The sequence below is a fragment of the Pocillopora verrucosa genome, chromosome 4, assembly GCF_036669915.1.
Source record: "Pocillopora verrucosa isolate sample1 chromosome 4, ASM3666991v2, whole genome shotgun sequence".
Lineage (NCBI taxonomy): Eukaryota > Metazoa > Cnidaria > Anthozoa > Scleractinia > Pocilloporidae > Pocillopora > Pocillopora verrucosa.
The window spans coordinates 26,940,686-26,960,344 of record NC_089315.1 but is presented as its reverse complement, the minus strand read 5'-3'; the positions used below and the strand labels follow the sequence as shown (position 1 = coordinate 26,960,344).

Genomic DNA, 19,659 nt, shown 5'->3' with positions numbered 1-19,659 from the left:
TCAAATTGATGCTCCTAAATGTTGCGTAATATAAGATTCTCGCTTGTGCAAAAAGCAATAGGTTTCACGTGCAAAAGCGCAAAAGACCAATCGTGACTCGTTTGTCACTTGAAAGAGCAGCTGCTAACATTCAAATTATTCCCAGCTAGTGCGGATTGATTATAATTTTTAATTTCACTACTCTGATGTGTCCTCTCATACGTCTTCAAGTGCTCTTAGTCTTCCAACTTAACTTTTAGTGCATGAAGCGTCAATCATTCCCCCTTCTTACAACTTATCTTAAAGCTTGTAGAAGTTAATGCCTAGTTAAGAGTCAAGAGACATCCTGGGCAAATCGATGGTGTTCCACTAAGCACCCTGGTTTAATTTTTATTGAACTGTCACATTTATCAAAACTTTCTGCTTCCCATACGCGCCAGTTATCGGAAATTGTTGGCCATTAGTGTCATACACCTGGTGAGATTGCTTAATTGAATCTAGACTTTAGAGAGGATAAAGTCCCCTCTATTTCTCTTTCAGAGAGTGCATTAGCTGCCAAGAAATGGAGCTATTTCTTAGGTCGAAGCGCTTTCGTCTCGTTGGGTTTCTTCGGCTTGCAATTATCTTTCCTGTCATGAAAGGCTGCGCTTCTCAACACCTTAGAGGTAGGATGTGCTAATATGATTCTTACTCCCTTAAAATGATTCAGTTTTGAAACATTTTTAGGTTAACTTCCCAATATTTCTTATATATCTATGTCCGTTTTTATCCATTTCTCTTTTTAAGTCAGTTTATCGAATTTTCGAACTTCCTCATGGACATAAAAAATTTGACATAAATTTTGACTCCTTCTATATTTCTCAAAATTAGCGTGAAAAAAAAAAACCAAACCATTTTTTTTAAAAGAGCAAGTGTATATATTTTCAAGATAGTTTGAATTTGAAATCATTTGCTGTCAGCTTAAATAAACAAAGGAAAAAGTTATTTAATTCTATCAAAAATATCAATGGTTTCAAAGCTTTTCTACTTAAAAAATGCAATATAGAAAACAAACTTAATTTTCTTAGGTTTCCGTATATGTCACTTCGACTTGACAGACTTATAAAATTAAGTTTACGTATTTTTGGAGATCTTCGACTACATAAATGCAGTGATATTTTCAAAAAAAAAAAAATTATATGAGAAAAATGCCAAAATCAGCAGACATCTGCTAGACTTAATGAACATTTGAAATTTGTTCCCTTTTCACCAATTTGCAGCAAGTCATTTTGAGATTAGTTAGCTTGTACAGCTTTCTTCTTTTCCGCTTTAAGCTTTTTAAAACACCTGGCCATCACATCTAACATCTCCTAACTCAAAGCCACCGAGCGACTGAGACCCTAACACTCAATAAACCAGAATTAACCTGACACAGTACATCAATTTTCAATCTCTATTTGGGTAAAAACTATTGTCTTCAGTTTCTTGAATTTCAATCGACCCTCCTCTTTTCCAGCCAGCTTTCGGGGTAACAAGCTATTATGTAAACAAGACATACCGAAATTTACAAATTTAAGACAAAATGAATAAGCCAATTTGTCCGAAAGTGACTGATTGGAATGTGTTGTGTAGTCTGGTTCTTTTCAGAAATGTAAAATCCAGAATTAGTTTCTAAATCCAGGGTCTCTATTTTCATTCCAGGGAAATGTACCTTCGACGAGAATACATTCTGTAGCTGGTATAACGAAAGACACAGCGACCATTTTGATTGGTCTCTTCGTCAAGGAAGTTCTCCCAACAATCGAACAGGTATATAGTCAAATCTTTTCATCTAGATCATCACATGGAAAAAAAAAAATACATATATATAAATATTGGGGGAGGAAAAAGACAAATAAACTACCAGTTCATCCCTAAAGACCTGTTTCGTGGTTGCCCACTCATCAGAGGATTTAATGAGAATAGATCTTTACCATCGCTTATATACAATATGATCTAATTTATGCAGTACGGAATTTAACAGTTAGTTGTGGCGTAGGAGGGCTTTGTTTCTGTGGCGGAAGGAAGACACGAGTTTATTACGTTTGTTTAGTGTTGATAGTTCGGGGCGGCAGATAATAAAGAATTTTTCTTTAAGGCAGAGATTACATCTTCTACTTGAGCTGTTGTAACAGACTATAAAAGACTTCCCATAAATAAATAAATATATATATATATATATATATATATATATATATATATATAAATGTGGGGGTAGAGTCTGCCTTAGCATAAAGTGCTAAATGTTGTGGTAGCAGAGCTGAGTATATATAGCTGAAAGAATCAAATAGGACGCATCGATTCTCTGTTACTCTGAGTTTCGCGCCTAAGCGCTCGTCGCTTAGGCGCGAAACTCAGAGTAACAGAGAATCGATGCGTCCTCTTTGATTCTTTCACTTATATATATATATATATATATATATATATATATATATAAACTCCATCAGAATCCCCTTTGGATAAAACTAAACTGAGCTGTAAATTCATAAGTATATACCTGCTGATGGGAAAATGTGCCATTTTTTTCTAAAGATAAAGAAGCATATATCTACATCGAAACGTCATCTCCACGTATGTATAGTGAAAAAGCCAGGTTGAACAGTATATGGAAGACAGGCCCACAGAGAATGGAGTTTTTTTACTACATGTACGGCAGTACTATCGAGACTCTGTCGGTGTATGTCAAAATTAACGGCAGCGAATACAGGGTATGGAGTCGCTATGGAAGCCAGTTATCGAGCGACTGGATCAAAGGCTGTGTGACTTTAAACTACCGAGGAACTTATCAGGTAAAAACTTCTTTTCTTTCTCAGTTGTTTTTTTTGTTGGTTTGTTCGTGTGTTTGTTTGTTTGTTTGTTTTTGTGTGTAGATGCTTTTTTTTGTTGTTCTAGTGGGCTCCTTAAGATAACTTCTCTGTGTTACCCTAGTTGGCTTGCAAATGCATTTTTGAACCTTAGAAAGTGTTTCGCCAAATATAGTGATTCAAGATCGAATGTAATATACTTTTTTTTTTCTTCCTCGAAAGAAAACTAATTGCCATTTTCTTGTCTTTCAAACTTGTTGATTGGCTTGAGACCTCCTCTTTCCATAGTAATCTTCGAAATTTCATGAAAGTATCGGGTAGTATGGCAAAATCAGGCATCCAATAAGTAATTGATGTCAATATTACAAGGCATGTGTTGAAACGGAAAATTTCCCCAAGAGAAACATCGCTTTTGTTTCTATTATAGTACAGAGGACGAATTCCATTTTGATTATTTGCATATGTTCATTTATCTCAGATTATAATTGAAGGAGTAGCAGGCATTTCGAATGCCTCAAACATTGCCGTTGATAACGTCAGCTTCAGTAAAAACCTGAGTTGCGTTTCTAATGGCAAAACCACACCTGAGGAAATATTTGAAGGTAAAGGCCCAAGCTATCGCATGAGTTATGTCTGACATTTACCTAACCTGACTGTCGGAAACAGTTACATGTATTATAGGTTTTATTTTTCCTCCTTCGTACAAAGAACGTGGTAATTCATCACAATCTGCATTAATTAAGTGGTTCAACTAGCTGGGAGGTAATACAACAAATGTTAAAGAAAGTTTTACCGCTGATATAATTCTGTAATTGGGTTATGTGGGCACAAATAAACAGCATAAAAGTTTACCGTATACAAGAATAGACAAGTGGAAAGACAAGTCTTAAGTTCATTCAGAACTAGTTAAATTATGCTTCGATTTGGTTACTCTAGTAAACTGCACTTTCAATGGAAACTTTTGTGGGTGGCGTAGCTTGTCCCTGTCACCGGATCAGGTCAGCTGGAAGAAAGCGGGCAACAAAACTGGACAGAATGGAGATTTTGCTGGTGAGAAGAGCCTCTCGAAAGGAGCTATTTTTTTTATTGAATTCAAAGAGATTTTGGAGTTGAATGGAGTTCACGAGTTAACCAATTCCCTCCCATTCAATTAGTGCTAGATATCAATTTTAAAAAGTGCAGATGAACATCTTTTTTAAATTGAACTCTGTGATAACACTTTCGTAACATTATTTTACAATTTCACACAAAGGAAACTTCATTTACACTTCTCAACCTATAAAAGAAAATCGGTCCATCCATCTATTGAGTCCTCTTATGCTGGGACCAAAGTGTTTTCGCTTCTCATATCACATGTCCGGGAAGAAAGTTGGAAAACTTGATATCCTGCTTCAAGTCCGGAGGCAGCAAGAGGATTACTTGATATGGCAGAAAACTGGAGATGAGGGAAATAGGTGGATACAAGGTAGCATTGGTATCGGCTACACCGGCGAATTCCAGGTAGAAAATAAAATGTGAGAGGAAATTGTCAGAAAATTAGATTTAGTCCTACTCAGTTACAGATGTCTTCTTTTCCTGCATCATTAAGTTGTTATGTTACACTCGGAGCAATCTATTTTTACTCCTTTTGTTAGCCTATTGCAGGTAAACAAAACTACCGTGTATATAACAAGATTCACTCAAAATTTGATTACAACCGATTTGCGATTTGGCTTACAAGGAACATCCTCAGGATGGTTCGTAAAAGGATTTAATGAATCGGCTAGACCTCTAGCCATGCACAAAAATTATCATCCATGATAAGTTTGGTGCTAATCTAAACTGAACCCTCCTCACTATTTGTTTCGACTGAAATAATTTCTGTTGTTACAGATTGCGCTGAAAGCAACTCCTGGCAAAAATTACACAAGCCGTATAGCTTTGGATAGCTTCATTTTAACTGATGGGCTGTGTGACGACGAAAGTGAACTTGACAGCATTCAACAAGGTTTTTCACTCGTATCTGTCATATTCGATTATTACTGCTTGCACGTCTGAACCAACATAATTGTAGCTTCTGATATTTATGCCATGTCGGTTCCAAATGCAGATCACCGTTTTTAGGTCTTCTTCGTAATTGTAACTTAATCGTTACTTTTCTAGATATATTTCAGCGTATTTTTCTCGTTAAGCCGCTTTCCATTAGTAATTTTTTCCTTCCAAACAATGCTCACAACAATTTTTATACTGCAGGAAACTGTAACTTCGACAAGAATTTTTGCTTTTGGAAGAATGATTTAAATTTCATTTTCAAGTGGACTCCTCAAGGAGACAGAGCACCCAAGTATCAGACCGGACCCAGCGGTGATCATACTTCAGGTACGGTCGATTTAATACCATTCCTATTGGTCAGTTGAAGAATTAACTAATCTTTAATTGTCGATTAGCCATACTTTGTTTGCGAAACCAGCATGGAATGTATTTAGTTTTTCGCTTATATTTTTTACCAAAAACTTAGATGGTGATGCACTTTTTGTAGGGAATACATAATGGGTAGAACGAGTCGTAATGTTCATCAAATTGACTCCTCTCTTTTATCGTAAGTTCGCTTTTTTTCTTCTTTATGGAAAACTCATTGAGAGTACAGTTTCCAATCGTAACCCTTTTTTAAAAAAGATGGTTTTGGTTGACAAAAGAGGAATTAAGTGAGGAAAAATCAGATGGAAATAGGGAAAGCTATTTAAAAATTCTCCAGTCTCACCATTTGCCTTCCTCGGTTTGATTTTGGTGTTTGGACTTATTTGGATAATGATTTCATCCAAATAGTTCAAGTGACCGCTTAACAAAGGGTGATCACTTAATTAGTTGCTGCTTGATACAGGCTCGACTGTTTACTTTCCTTTTATCAAGGCATTGGCTCGTACATTTATATTGATGCTTCAAGTCCTCGCCAGCCTGGAGACACCGCGAGGTTGACAAGTCCATGGATGCGGGGTCCACAATGTATGACCTTCTTCTACCATATGTTTGGTTCACACATGGGTTGTGTGGTTATGTATATTAGAATCAAGGCTGGAGAGAAGTTACAACCAATATGGTTGCGGTCGAAAGATCAAGGAGACCGTTGGAGACAAGGGCAATTAAGTATCTACAGCAACTTTACGTATCAGGTAACATGAATGTCTCGACACTTGATTCTAGCTCCCTGCTCTGTTGTCCTTTCCTATATCGCATCAGGCCAACCATAGCAAAATGGCAGGTTCTTGAACCTGATTCCGCATATTATTTGAATAAAGAAGCAGACGTGATATCGTATTCAGGTTTGAATAGGGAATAAAAGAGGCAGAGCATTCTCGAAAAAAGGCAGCTTATGTGTCATCTGGCAGTCAAAATGGCAGTGCCCCTTTTTTACAATGTATCGTATCATCAGCCTCTATTTTGTCCCTTGCTCTAAAAGATAATCATTGATGGCATCAGAGGAGGTGGTGATTCAGGGGATGCAGCCCTGGACGACTTCACCTTTCAAAGAGGACCTTGCCGGGAAACAGGTACAGAAACTATTTTGATTTCCTTTACGCTGGTGTTAAACGGCTCCCTCTTTTATGTCTGATTTCTTTTTCCTGAAAATAGACATTTATTTGTTTCATTATCAAACTTCAGCATGTTCTATATACTGTTATAACTGGAAATTTTTAACAAAAAGATGAATCAAATGATGTTTCTAACATCCCTTATCGGGTTGGGACCTCCTATTACTTTCTTTAGAGAGAGTATATTTGATAGCAAACCTTTATCACATTATGATTTCCATCTGAGTGTTAACCTATTTCAAAAATGGTGACCCTTATTGTTATTCTTGATACGAAATTTTAGAGGATATTTGAATATTCAAATTAAAGAGGCTCAAAATGATTACTCTGCCAATGTTGCATGAGTATAAATGGTTGAACTACAAACCTCTACGCTGATAGTGATGCTACCTAACAATCTGTTTTTCTTTTATCTTTCATTTAAGATGAAACCACGTATTACGTTTCGTCTTATATGGGTAAAGATTATAAAATATCCTCTCGACCTTCTGAACACAGTCTCTACTCCGAAGAATTCCGTTTTACTCTCAAACATCCACGAGGACTTCCCACAGAAACCTCTTATTTTATCTACTCTGAAGCATCCAGGAGACACAGTTTCGTTAGGGAAAAACTAGATCTGTCTGACTATGATAACTATCCGTTGGATGTGGTTGTCCTTAATGACAACGGACCGTCTCGAATTTGCAGGAAGATTTATTTTATCAAAAGGGATAACAGTGGACCCATGATAAGTCTGGACGACTACAGTGCCGTGGATTGTTGCAAAGGAAAAATTAAATTTTCTCTTTGTGCTCTCAATGTAACTGAGCCAGGTAGGAAAATTAACCGCGCGTTGTTCATTTTGAACGATTTTTAAAGAGAAACATTTTTTAAATCTTTGGCCATTGCGCAATAACTGTCCAGTGATTTCGCACCACGTGAGGTAAAATGGCCAATTAAATCGCGCGAATTTAGTTGTGGGTGATAATGGTTGATATCTCAAATAAAAACTTTCAAACCCAGCTCTGTATTTAAAAAAATAATATGTCTATTAATTAAGAAATAAAATTACTGCTGGGACTCGCTCGGCTCACAACGTTGTAATCAATTGGAAAATTGTTTCGACCCGTTGATGCTACCTTCGTTTTAACAAAAAGCACAGATCCAAGGAAATTATAGTTGGTAAGGTAGATACATTTACCTTACATCGGTTAGTGTTTAAGTAAGCTTAAAATAAGGTTTTGTTAATTTGCAGATAATCGTTTGACTTCTGGATGTCAGCCCGGTTGGTACGGAGTAGGAAAATCTTGTTTCATGTTTTATTTTGAATCACCACGGGAGTGGCGCTTGGCGCGAACTTTGTGCCACAAACAAAATAGCGAAATGGCCATTGCCAAAAGCGTTGATATACTGGAAGCCCTTGCCAATCTGAGAAAACATCTAAATTCTGAAGACCTGGATCTTTTTCTTGGGCTAAAGAGCAAGGTACGCTGGACTTGGGTAGACGGCGAAAAGGTGTCAAACGTACACAAAGCTTTGTGGAAGCCTACCGAACCAAGTGGTGATGGCAAGTGTGGATCTCTCCAAAGTTTTGTTAGTTGGGATTCAAATTGGCGTGGGTATGGATGGGGCTGGAATGACGATCCTTGCACCAGTCTTAGGAGATACATTTGTGAAGAACCACTGGGTACGTTTCTTAACAACTTGTAATAACAACTGTAATCAATGTAAATATTTGAATGGCATCTGCTTTAAAGATAATTTCGAAGGCAAAACAGCCTAACAGATTAACCGCTCAACATAACCCCATTTTAAGTGAAGTTGTTTTGCTGACTGGTATACGCTTTGTTCAGACATAGTTCCACAAATCCGATTGATAAACTCAAGTGATTTACTCCGTAGTTGATCGTGTTTCAGATGTTTTATTGCACTTTAAGGGTGTTAAAATTTTCAAAAACATTACGTCGTTTATCGCATTATTCAGAATCTGTCCGAATAATTTATGTTTTTACTTCTGCTTCTAGATGTTCCCCTCCCTGTGGCTCTCTTCTTCGTGGGTGGTATTAACAAAACTGTGGACCTCAGTCCAAGTGGAGCCAATATGGCTGTGCTCAGTGACATCACCTTACAACCAGGTCCTTTTGGAAATCCAAGTGGCTCCTTGTTTCTAGGAACTAGCAATAGCCATGTGGAATTGGAAAATCGCGGAGAAATCGATACAAGGTTTTCGATGAGTGTATTTGCTTGGGTGCATCTTAGTAATTCTAGCACTGGTCAAATAATAGATCACGGTTGCTCGATGACGGTCTTCCATTCAACCCTCGGAGTCGAAGTGCTTTTTAAGGAACGGGAAAGTTCTAGGAGTTATCTCATACATAAAAAGGGCGTTCTTAAAGCAAACTCTTGGAATTTCATCGGTGTTACGTATGAGTACTACAGCGGTATGGCAACTATATGGGTAAACGATAACATCGTCATGCGAAAAATTGTTTTAGCTAAAATGGAGTTAGCGACGCATGAGAATGTTCTTGTTGGAGCCTCAAAAAATAGGAAAATGCAATTCCGCGGCAGGATTTCTTGCTTGCAGTTTTATGATCAAGCATTATCTGTGGATCAAATCATGAAGGCTAAAATACGATGTAATAAAACTGGTAAGTGGGTTTAATTTACTTGTCAGTTATGATGCCCACAGAGCTGTACAAAATCCAGTTAAAATCGAAAAGTGCTGCAGCGTAATAAGATACTCCACAGCAACCTAACATAAGATATGCCAATGATACATCATGCCTTCAACATCGGTAGACCTCACCCATGAATTTCTTTAGCTGTTAACCTATTTTATATGGCTGATCCGTAAGATTTGTCGCAATAATTTCATTTTTTTAAACGTTTGGAAGTATCTGCACCTTCAGTGGAATATAGAAGTGTCGGATGCTACGCAGACAAGCCTCATCGAGCAATTCCAATACTTGAAGGAGCAGACCCCATCTCTGCCGAGAAGTTCGATGTGCGTACGAGAGCGATTGAAAAGTGTGCCCTTGCAGCTCGAAAAAGAGGATTCACCATGTTTGCTGTTCAATATGGTGGGCAGTGCATGACCGGCGCAAAGGCAGAACATACTTTCAACAGATATAATGAGAGTAACGATTGCAAAGCTAATGGAAAAGGAGGAACATGGGCAAACAATGTTTACATCATTCGAGGTTCGTTAATGGATGTAATGATACCATGTTTTACACTTGAATAGGAGTCAATGATGTTGCTAATAAATTCCACGAGTTTGTTTCCGTAATATACTTTTCAGCGGTTGGAACGTACAGTTTTAGTGTCTTGATATTTGTGAACCGTAAAACACTTGAGTTTTTAGTTTCCGGAAAATAAATGTCCCGAAATGACTCTAGAATTTATTTTTTATCAAGTTCATTTAAATAGTACAATTCAGTCTGATCAATTTATTTTTTTTCTTGTTTTGTTTTGTTTTAGATTCTCGAATCGAAACTTTTCAGTCATTTTCCATTTGTTCGAAAATTTTGGGTGTGTCGGATATGCAACTTTATTTTTGGCCTATCATCGCTTACTAGTCAGTTGTAGCTCACGTTTGCACGTCTAGAAATGTCTCTAATTAACGGTTTTGCGTAATAATTAAATTGCTTACATTTCAAATAGATTATATCGATATTGGATGCTACAGAGATCGCCGCTCGCGTGCAATTGCATCACTCGAAGGAAAAGATTCGCTATTGACAGGATGGCACAAAAAACGTAAGAACTCTATCGAAAAATGCGCTATAGTGGCTCGCAAAAGGGGCTTCCGCATGTTTTCAGTTCAGTATGGCGGGGAGTGTTACGGCAGTGCAACAGCCGATAGGACTTTTGATAGATATGGCAAGAGTGATAATTGCGAAGGTGACGGAAAAGGAGGAGCTTGGGCGAATCGCGTCTACGCCTTTCAAGGTTTGTGACTGAACTTATTTCCATTCAATTCCTTATTTAAGACATAATCAGGTAGTTTGATGTTTTATGTCAAGACTGATATCACTTAATTTTTGGTTCCCTGTTTGACACTTAAATCTTTACTGGGATCTCTACATGTTTTTATAAAAGGTTAAAGATATTATTGAATGATGATATTAAAATAACCTCATCCTCAGTTTATTATCTCTAGGCTGCCGTTGATATCTAAATTAACTAAAAAGTAAAAAAAAAAAAAATGAATCGGATTGTTTTGTTTTTTCTCGTAGTTTCTTCTTCTTGGTGCAGTCCCAGCTTTTTTCCATTCCATGGGGGTTGCTTTTCCTTAGATACCGACAACAAAGTAAACTGGAAGCAAGCCTTGGAAAGGTGCAATTTCGAAGGAGGTACTCTGGCAAAGATTTCAACGGAAGGGTTAAGACGTGCTTTCTCTGTTGTGTTAGAAGGAATCAGATCCTACCGTTCAAGTCATAACAACTATTTCATTGGTATGAGAGGTCAATATGATGACTGGACGTGGTTTGATGGCACTTCTTTGAATGACTCGTTGTGGATGTCAGGACATCCAACTAGGGACGTTGATGACCTAGCCTGTGCTTATCTTCCGGCTGGTTTATCCAGAATAAAGAATGGTGCTTGCAAATCACATAGATACCCATTGTGTCAGAAAAGATCGGGTAAATTGTAATATGCTTAGCACTAATATGCATATTTATGCAAGAGAAGGGCGTTCTGCGGTAAAACACTTCTTAAAAAGTAACTTTGTGGCCTAAAGTCTAAAAACTTCTGAGAAACACGAAAGAAACTAAGTGTCAAAATCAATAAAGGGAAACTAAAGGGAAAATAGATTTTAACACTTTCATTTGGCATATTTACATTTATTTTTTGGGCAATGACTTCAGAGTTTTCAATAAGACTTTATAAACATAAAGCTGGACGCTTGCGTTTTAAGAAATGTTTTGAATGGAGAACGCCTTTTATCATGTCAAGATAATGTTCAAACTTGCTTTACTTTCACTGCACATTGCTTCATTTCTGTCTCGAGCAGATATCTCAGCTTTAAAAGGCTTTAAACTAAAAACTGAAAGCTTTCGTTGTAACACATTTTTTATGAATAGAGAACGCCTTTCTAAACCATTTCCCTCATCTATTTGAAAAGTTGCAATTAAATTTAGATGGTTACTGTTACATTAAGGCTTATGAGGGTTCTTGCTGTTATTTTCATAATTTCTAAGAGTACGTTGTACCGCTTTCTTTGGTTTTGGTCTCCTCTTTCGATGCATTATTTTTTCCTTGCTACCTAACATCCCTCTTTTTCTTCCTTCAAGGTAATTGAAACGCGTTGGTCACCGTAACGGTGGCAAATTTCAAATACTATTTGTATTTTGATACATTAGGTCTTACTATTTACAGAGTCTTTCACTCTACTCAAGCTAAATGCAATTCAAGCATCTTCCAAACTATAGTGCCTATGTTTTTTTCTTCGTCATGCAGAAGCTTCTTTGTCAAACCGAAGTCAAACCACTTGTTCCAGTGTTTTGCTGCCCTATGAGTCCTCTTTGGCTATTGATAAATCTTACACCACCTGCTTTCGTTCAGGAAGGGTAAGGAATTGTCATAACAAAGGGAAGAATCCACTGTCAATGCATTGGATTTCCTTTCACATAATTAAAAGCCAAATATTCATTGCGTATGGTTAGATTGGGTTAACTAATTGTGACATTTATTTCAGTGTTGTTTTGTGTGTGTGTTTGTTTCTCATTTGCTTTCTGTTAAGTTCTAACGCAACACTTATTTCATTTTTTTATTTATTTAGGAGTCGAACCCTTGGTGGCAAGTTAACCTTGATAAACATTTGTACGTAATGTCTGTGGTAATCACTAATAAAGTTGATTGCTGCCTACGGGATAACGGGATGATCAACGTAAGAGTATTAAACAGTCCACACGGCAGAGACTCAACCTGCTCCAAATTGGTGAAATATGATGGAGTAACCCAACAATTTAAATTTTACTGCTCACCACCAGCGCTAGGAAATTACCTGAAAATAACGTTGACGGGTAATAATGTCTCTCTTGTCCTGTGCCAAGTTGTCGTGGAAACTATTGGTAAGTTGCCATTAGTTCTCTTTCTACATAAAAGTTCCTTTTTAGAGCCTTCCTTTGGATCACATAACTAAGGCTGCGTATTCGAAGCCTTTTAGGAACTATTTCAGTTCCTACAGTCATCGACTTGATTCGTCGGGGTCGAGAAATTCATGCTCATTTTAATAGAATAAGTGTAAACGGCTGAGATTGCATAAATTACAACTTTTACAAACTCTTTCCCATCCTTTAAACAATCTTATGAGCGAAGGAAGAAAATCCCATTTTTTTTAGTATTCATATTCTTAGGCGGTCTTATATCCCCCCCCCCCCCCACCCCCCTCCTTCTCTTTTACCCTAAGTAGCAGTTAACACGTTGCAATGTGTCTATCCACGTCAGATTCGCTTACCGAGGCAAAGGGAGTGCTACGAGAGACATGGTATCAAATGAAAAATTACGAAGCCGGGAGTAAATCAATCATGCGCGAACATCCACTCATTCAAGGTCCGCCTGGAAGCCGGATAGTTTTGCCAGATTTTGATGCTCCTATCAATTTGGAAGACAGATACGCGCAAAGATTGACAGCTTACTTGCTGGTAAACATGAAAGTGGAGTTCTTCCTGCTCATTAAAACTTTGCTTCGTTTTCTTTCGGAGAAAATGAAAAATTAGTCATTCTTTGTTAGTCTCACACAGTCTGCTTTCATCTTCCAGCTTCTAAGACAAAGTTTAATCGCCTACTTACCATTTTTAGGTTCCTCAGAGCGGTACCTACGTCTTTTACGCTGCGTGCGACGATTCATGCGAGTTGTGGAAGTATAATGTCGTGGAATTCGGATTTGTAAAAGTTAACACCAAATCAAACAAGAGTGTAAAGAACCGAAGTCCAATTATATCTGTAAACAAATTCACTAGACATCTTCAATGGGACAGGTAAGCGATTCATTCGAAGGATAGAAAGCCGATTCTCTTGAATTTTTAAGACAGTCAGAGTTATGTTTAAATTTTTCGTGACCTGTCGTTTGAAGGTACGAAGAGCAATCATCGCAGCCAATCTTCCTTGAAAAATGTCGCTTCTATCGTATGGAGGTGTATGGAATGGATGTAGACGGCAACGATCATATATCAGTTGGCATGCGTAGGCCGAATGGAGATTTTGAAAGGCCCATTCCTGGGAAAAGACTATTCTGGACGAAACCAGGTATTTCGGTTTGGTTTTTATTTTTGTTTTAATTTTTGCGTGTGTGTGTGTGTGTTTTGTAATGTTGTTTTGTATCTTTTTTGTTGTTGTTGTTTTCATTCTTATTTATTTATTTAATTTTTTTTTTGTTTTTTCACCTTTTTGAATTTTTCTATTTTTGTTGATTTTTTGTTTGGTTGGCTTTTTTCTTAATCGAAGCTGCTTCGGAACGTCGTCAACTTTTTTGAAAGGTAAATTATGTTAAAAAAAGAAAAAAAAAAGGGGAAGGATAATGCATAAAACTAGAAAAAAGCTAGAGACTAAAAAAGCTAGTTTGCAAGTGAACGGTTACCAGCGGGGAAAGAAAGTTTAGATAAGAGAGGACTTGCTATAATTCGCGTTCTACTCTTTTCATCCGGAAAAGCCTGATTTCATGAACTTCACTTCGTAACCCAGAGTACTTACTGAATTCAAATCGTGGGAATTCTTAAAAAAAATAGTGGATCCCAGTGTCAGCACGGATTATTGAAGGAAACGGCGTAAATTTTTAAATCTTAAACAGCCCATTTAACCATAAAAAAAATGCGCTAAAACATTTATTAAACATAGTAAGAGTGACTAGAAACCAAGACGAAGTTTCGAAGTTGCTAAACGTCATTTAAAGTCAAAAAATTTTTTTGAGTGCCAGGTCTATATATACCAAAATGAAAAGGGATGATGAAAAGCTAAACCGTAAGAAAGATCTTTTGGATGGACGTGAATAATTCTTATTGTGTTGTTATCATCGGTGTTCTTTCCGCTATGCATGCCGAAAAATTTATAAAAAGGAAATTATGAAACTGATAGCGGAATCAATACGGACCATACAGTAGTCGAGGGACGACAGAAAATAGAGTGCAAATTTGGACACATTCTGCATTAAAAAGCCTCCGTGGTAGACGAAAAGCATAGGCCGGTGATATACCGGTGTAACGGAAAAGAAACACCGATGACGGACACAGTAAGAATTAGTCTTCCATTAAAGAGCACGTGGCCGCTAAGCGGTTCGGATTAGCAGTAGCGCGATCGTAGCATAAGATTCTCCCTACATTGCAGCCTGGTTTTGGAGAAAGAAACTGGGACAAGTTATTAAATCCCAAAGAAATCAAGCCTTCAAGTGTTGAATCGACTGATGCGTTCTTTATCTTTTTTTATGTGATCTGTGCTAGGCAGATTATGTCGGGTACACCAGCCCGACACATTCATCAGTGCATTGCAGAGCAAGTCTTCCCCCCCCCCCCGGCAAGCGGTAGACATTTCGTGGAAACTCGCCTTAGCAACCACCTCTTTAAAGAAAACCAAGTTGTGTAGAAGTATTAGGAAATGCTAGAAAATTTGATTGTTTAGTCTATTGAAATGGCTGTTCATCAAGAATTTCAAGCATACTTTAAATATCCAGACGGAATCCATACGTGCCAACTTTTTGTTTAATTACGCTTGTCTTCTTACGGTGGACGCTTTTTTATCACCGATGGTATTGTGCATATAATTATGTAGAATGCAAATTCTAAATATTTTTTGACTTGATAATGACGTTTAGCCAAAATCGAAAACGTCAGTCATTTTTTTACGCAATAAATATGTTTTAAGAAATGCTTTCTATTGCAATTTTTAATAATTAAATGCTTCTCTAAATCACTTCTCTTAAACAGGGACACGAAAATTGGCTGGTGACAATCAACGATCTTGAACGTCGATAGCTGCCATCGTTGGGTCAAGTCTACGCATTTCAGGTTGGTATTGATATAAGAAGTGTAACAATGCTTAAATAACACGTCAAGCTTTCATATTTCATTTAGGGAATATGGGGAATTGATGTGAAATCTAAAATGAACGCTTAAAACTTTCAAATTTAGATCTAATTCTTTTTAACCCTAAGGTACCTCCAGCTTCTGTTGTCCGGGCGATATTGCCCTGATTGTCCAAGGAACCTGAACATCTCAACCCTGATGCAAAATGTAACAATAGGAACTCAGCGGTTTAAATATGTCTTGTTTTAAATACAGCCTTCGAGACTTTCTTTGACACGGAGAGACAGCCGGGAAATTATTCAGTGAAGGTCGTCTATTTTAGCGTACCTATCACTTGTTCTATAGACAGTTGACAGGTATGATATAATACGATGATGAACAAAAATACCACCAAAATCTAAAACGAAACACTTGCTAAACTTAGGATGAACTTCTGCAAATTTTCAAACATGGTTCTTATGAGAAAGTTGATAAACCGTGTCACCCTTCTTCAAAATGGTTCAGAATTTGAGACCAAAATTTTCCATCAGATAAGCTATTCATCCTGGACCAGTCAGGGCAAATTCTTGAAGAGAGAGTTGCTTGGAAATGTTTCATCTTAAAGTGGTGTGGAAACTGCTTTTTATGAAGTTGATGGTTTATTTTTCTTCCCCCCTCGCTTATTATAAGTTAAGTATCAGTTACGCGTTAAATTAAGGTCAGTTGTAAAGGTTCAAAAGACTTCACAATAAATACGGACTAAAATTCAAAAACTTTGAAAGGGTACGTGGAACAACCAATTATATAGCGACATTCTGCGCGTTTTTCGGACAAAACGAAAATTTGGGCATATTTTGGCGAGCAATCAACAAATGAATGGGTTGTAGATTCGGTTTTGCTGGGTCGTGAGGCTTAAACTGGAGATAGCTTCGGAATATCATTGAGATTGAGCTTTCAAAAACCATGAACTGCAAAATCGCTTACAATGTACGCTGGCAAAAGTACTTTCTCTTGAAAAAACCATATGTTTCTTGGATTTATCCGCCCATTCTTGTCCTCCGTTTTTGGTTAACATCCCTAAGAGGAAAAAGTACTTTAAGCAGAGCAAGTATAATAATTACTTTTCAAAAACGATGATTTGAACTCTCACAGCTGCTCTAGTATTTAAAAGAATGCCATTTCGTATGTCTGGAAATTGTGCAGGCTGGACTAACCTTGGAGGCAAGGAAATGGGAAGTTCTCCCAAGGTAAGCAAGAGGATATTTTCTACCTGCTTACTTTTTTTTTTTTTTTTTTTTTTTTAAAGACAAATACGTTGCTAGGGATCTCTGCGTCATAATCTTTGAAACTGTCCCGGTCAATTCCCTACTTATGTGACGGATTGGCTAGAAGTAGCTTGGTCCTTTTCTATATAAATGTGTTATATACTTGACCTCAATATTACATCTCCCAGGTCCATTTTGCCTACATCGGAAGAATATTCCAGAGGGACAGCTTAAGAGTCCTTTGTTATCAGGGAAACCAGCTACATGAGATAGATGGGTTTGTGCATACGGTTCAGATACCTCATGCCAACTAAATCAAAGTTCGTATTTGAAAGTTCTACACTTTGGGAAGCAAAAGAAGAAAGGGGTAGTCAAGGAGTTATTTAGTTTGGCAGCTGCTTGGATACCATGGTCCAGGATGTTCAGGGGCTCACAGGTGTTTTACCAAGCTCTGTATCTATTCAGGTAAGTGAGCTTCCATTTCAATTTGAGGGAAATCCTCTTTTATTTGTATTCATGGGTGAGGTTTATATCTCATGCCATGTTACAGCCTTGAAACATGTATTTAATTATTGATAACATCAGTTTTCTTATTTCTTTCTATCTGTTCTGTGTGTGTTGATGACAGGTTTATGTTTGAGGGAGAAGGCTTTGTTGATGACCCAGTGAATGTGGCAATTGATGACGTCAGCATAACGACTGAGAACTGTGTTTTACTACCTTACTATGCAAAGCCAGGTGATCTTTCTTTCTGCTCCCTCTTTTCATTCCTATACTTTCGAATAAGGAACTTAACGGTCATTTTAATCTTCCAAAATCCTTACCGGTTACGTTTGAGGCGGACACTTGGTTTGCCAACAGCTCATGGCCACTAGTAGGCTGGTCATGACAGTAGCAACCAGAGCAGAGACTTAAGGTTCAGTTCTGTCCTATTTTTAACTCATTTGTCTGCGATAATAATGTTATTCCGCTTTGTAAACTTCTTTCACAGAAATGTGGCACAGTTTCGGTCATTATTTCTTTCTCTTTATGGCTTTTCATTATAAAGAAAAATGAAGTAGGAAACTTATTTCGCCGATTTTTTTTAGGTTTTCACTGTGGCGAAAAAGAGTTTCGATGTGACAATGGGGAATGTGTCAAAAATGATTTAACATGTGATGGTGACCTCGCGTGGAAAGATGAATCGGACGAGGAGAACTGGCTGCCCTTCCAGTGAGTTTTCTTGTCAGGATGGAAAATGTATCCCCGCGGCAGCTGTGTGCGATGGTAGCAACGATTGCTCAGACGGAGATGATGACATAAACTGTCGTAAGTTCATGATTGCGTAGGACACCAAGGGAGTTTTCTTTTAACTCTTGTGGTCATCTCGGACTAAAGAGTGATTTTTTTTCCGATACGTTTCAATAAGACAGTCGTTAAGTCTGGCCAGCGGTGATGAAAATTTTATCCGCAGTATTTGTATTCGCTTGACTCAAATTAAAGATTTGCTTTTCAGGTAGTCCATGTCCTTTCAAATATCATTGTCTTGATGGTACTTGCATTTCCTGGTCTAATACCTGTACGGAAATACCGTTCTGTGAGGACGGTACTAACACACCGTCTGTATGTGGTAAGCATAACACAGCAGCCTAATGTATACCTAATTCTAATTAAGCGTATTTCGTGTTAATTCACAAAAACTCTAGACCATGCCTTTTTTTTTACCTGTAACTCATGAAACTAATCCTAATGATGTCTTAAAGTATCATGGTATGCTTTAGAAATGCTGTTTAAGAAACAGTGAGAAGGTTTCGATCTTGCCCTTCCCTTGATATTTCTGCATTTCAGGAGCAGGAGATTGCCTTCTCAGTGATTTATCGTGTTCATCTGACACGTCGGAAGAGCTCTTGCAGTTGTAAATCATCTTTCAGAGGTAACATTCATATCAAATTACTAAGATGCTGCCATATCTTAAAATCCACTCTTTCCGGTCAGTTATTTTCCATTTTTATCCTCTTCCTTGCCTTTATGTTTACGATATGGAGACATAACGTCTGGTTCATTTGGGGACTGATTTGGTGGGCTTGTTTGATAAAAAGACAGGGTTCAGATGAAACAAACGTAGTTAATTTTGATATTCGCGAATTACTGATTATAATTACGAAGACTCAAATTCCTACAGAAAGGCAAAATTCGACTCGGTGAAACAGTTACGGGGTCATTTACAGTTTTTCATTGTGGAAAATTGGAACAGTCAGTTTTAGTTGTAAAATTCCTTTGGTTCATTTTACACATTGAAAATGACCGTATCAAAATGAAGTCGTTCGTGAACAATAACCTTGTGTATCCTTGCAACTCAATATTGAAAAGCGACTCCGTATGCATGGAGGGATCTTAATCCAAAGCTTTGTTATTCTTCTGTGTTTCGGTACTAGCTGATTTTTTCCTTTCAAACAGGCCATTGTAGTTTCGACGATAATTTTTGCTCATTGAATGTGACTGGAATGCCACGTTCCAGTGGACCATAACGTCGGGCAAGACACCAACGGAGAATACTGGTCCAAGATATGATCACACTACTTTTAGCAAGGATGGTTAAGGACTACGTTCAGGACTAACACTTCTTGAGATCAATTTTCTGCCGCCGTTCAGACATTTTTTAAACGAAAATGTCGCGTAGGAAATGCCAGTGGGATATTAAGTTGTGAAATACACCCAGTATATTTGTACTCTATCCTAGAAATATTTGGAGGACATACTCGACTGAATAAGGAAAGAATCCTAAAATTTCGTTTATTTATTTACAGAACTATTTATATCGGTTACTCTAATTTATTAAGTTTCTGATGTTGTTTTCTTGTTTTTGTTTTAACGTGTCTAATTGTTCTCTTCTCAGGGATTTATAATTTTATGTGTGCAATATGTGTAACTCCATCATTGTAAGAAATGTAGTTCTGAAAGTGATTCTGGGTTGTTAACAAGGCAAATAAGCTAATTAAAATTTTCCAGGGTTATCCTCTTCGACGTTCTATATTAACGTTATAAATATGAGACGGTT

The 19,659-nt window shown here is 37.4% G+C and overlaps 1 protein-coding gene across 1 annotated transcript in view; it reads left to right on the top strand.

Moving 5' to 3' along the window:
* The first annotated feature begins 509 nt into the window (after positions 1-509).
* The window catches only part of LOC131773440 (uncharacterized), a 39,554-nt gene continuing 20,404 nt past the window's right edge, over positions 510-19,659 (top strand). Inside the window, 31 exon segments of the mRNA XM_066165426.1 lie at positions 510-644; positions 1,660-1,767; positions 2,530-2,786; positions 3,280-3,403; positions 3,738-3,851; positions 4,054-4,301; positions 4,674-4,788; positions 5,034-5,159; positions 5,691-5,950; positions 6,238-6,328; positions 6,796-7,185; positions 7,608-8,039; positions 8,377-9,003; positions 9,250-9,555; positions 10,019-10,306; positions 10,594-11,001; positions 11,819-11,928; positions 12,141-12,432; positions 12,809-13,005; positions 13,163-13,341; positions 13,437-13,609; positions 16,510-16,604; positions 16,811-16,899; positions 17,251-17,360; positions 17,711-17,819; positions 17,821-17,930; positions 18,118-18,231; positions 18,450-18,514; positions 18,516-18,534; positions 19,059-19,094; positions 19,097-19,195. Coding sequence (XP_066021523.1) covers positions 542-644; positions 1,660-1,767; positions 2,530-2,786; positions 3,280-3,403; positions 3,738-3,851; positions 4,054-4,301; positions 4,674-4,788; positions 5,034-5,159; positions 5,691-5,950; positions 6,238-6,328; positions 6,796-7,185; positions 7,608-8,039; positions 8,377-9,003; positions 9,250-9,555; positions 10,019-10,306; positions 10,594-11,001; positions 11,819-11,928; positions 12,141-12,432; positions 12,809-13,005; positions 13,163-13,341; positions 13,437-13,609; positions 16,510-16,604; positions 16,811-16,899; positions 17,251-17,360; positions 17,711-17,819; positions 17,821-17,930; positions 18,118-18,231; positions 18,450-18,514; positions 18,516-18,534; positions 19,059-19,094; positions 19,097-19,195 — 5,794 coding nt within the window. The 5' untranslated portion in view covers positions 510-541.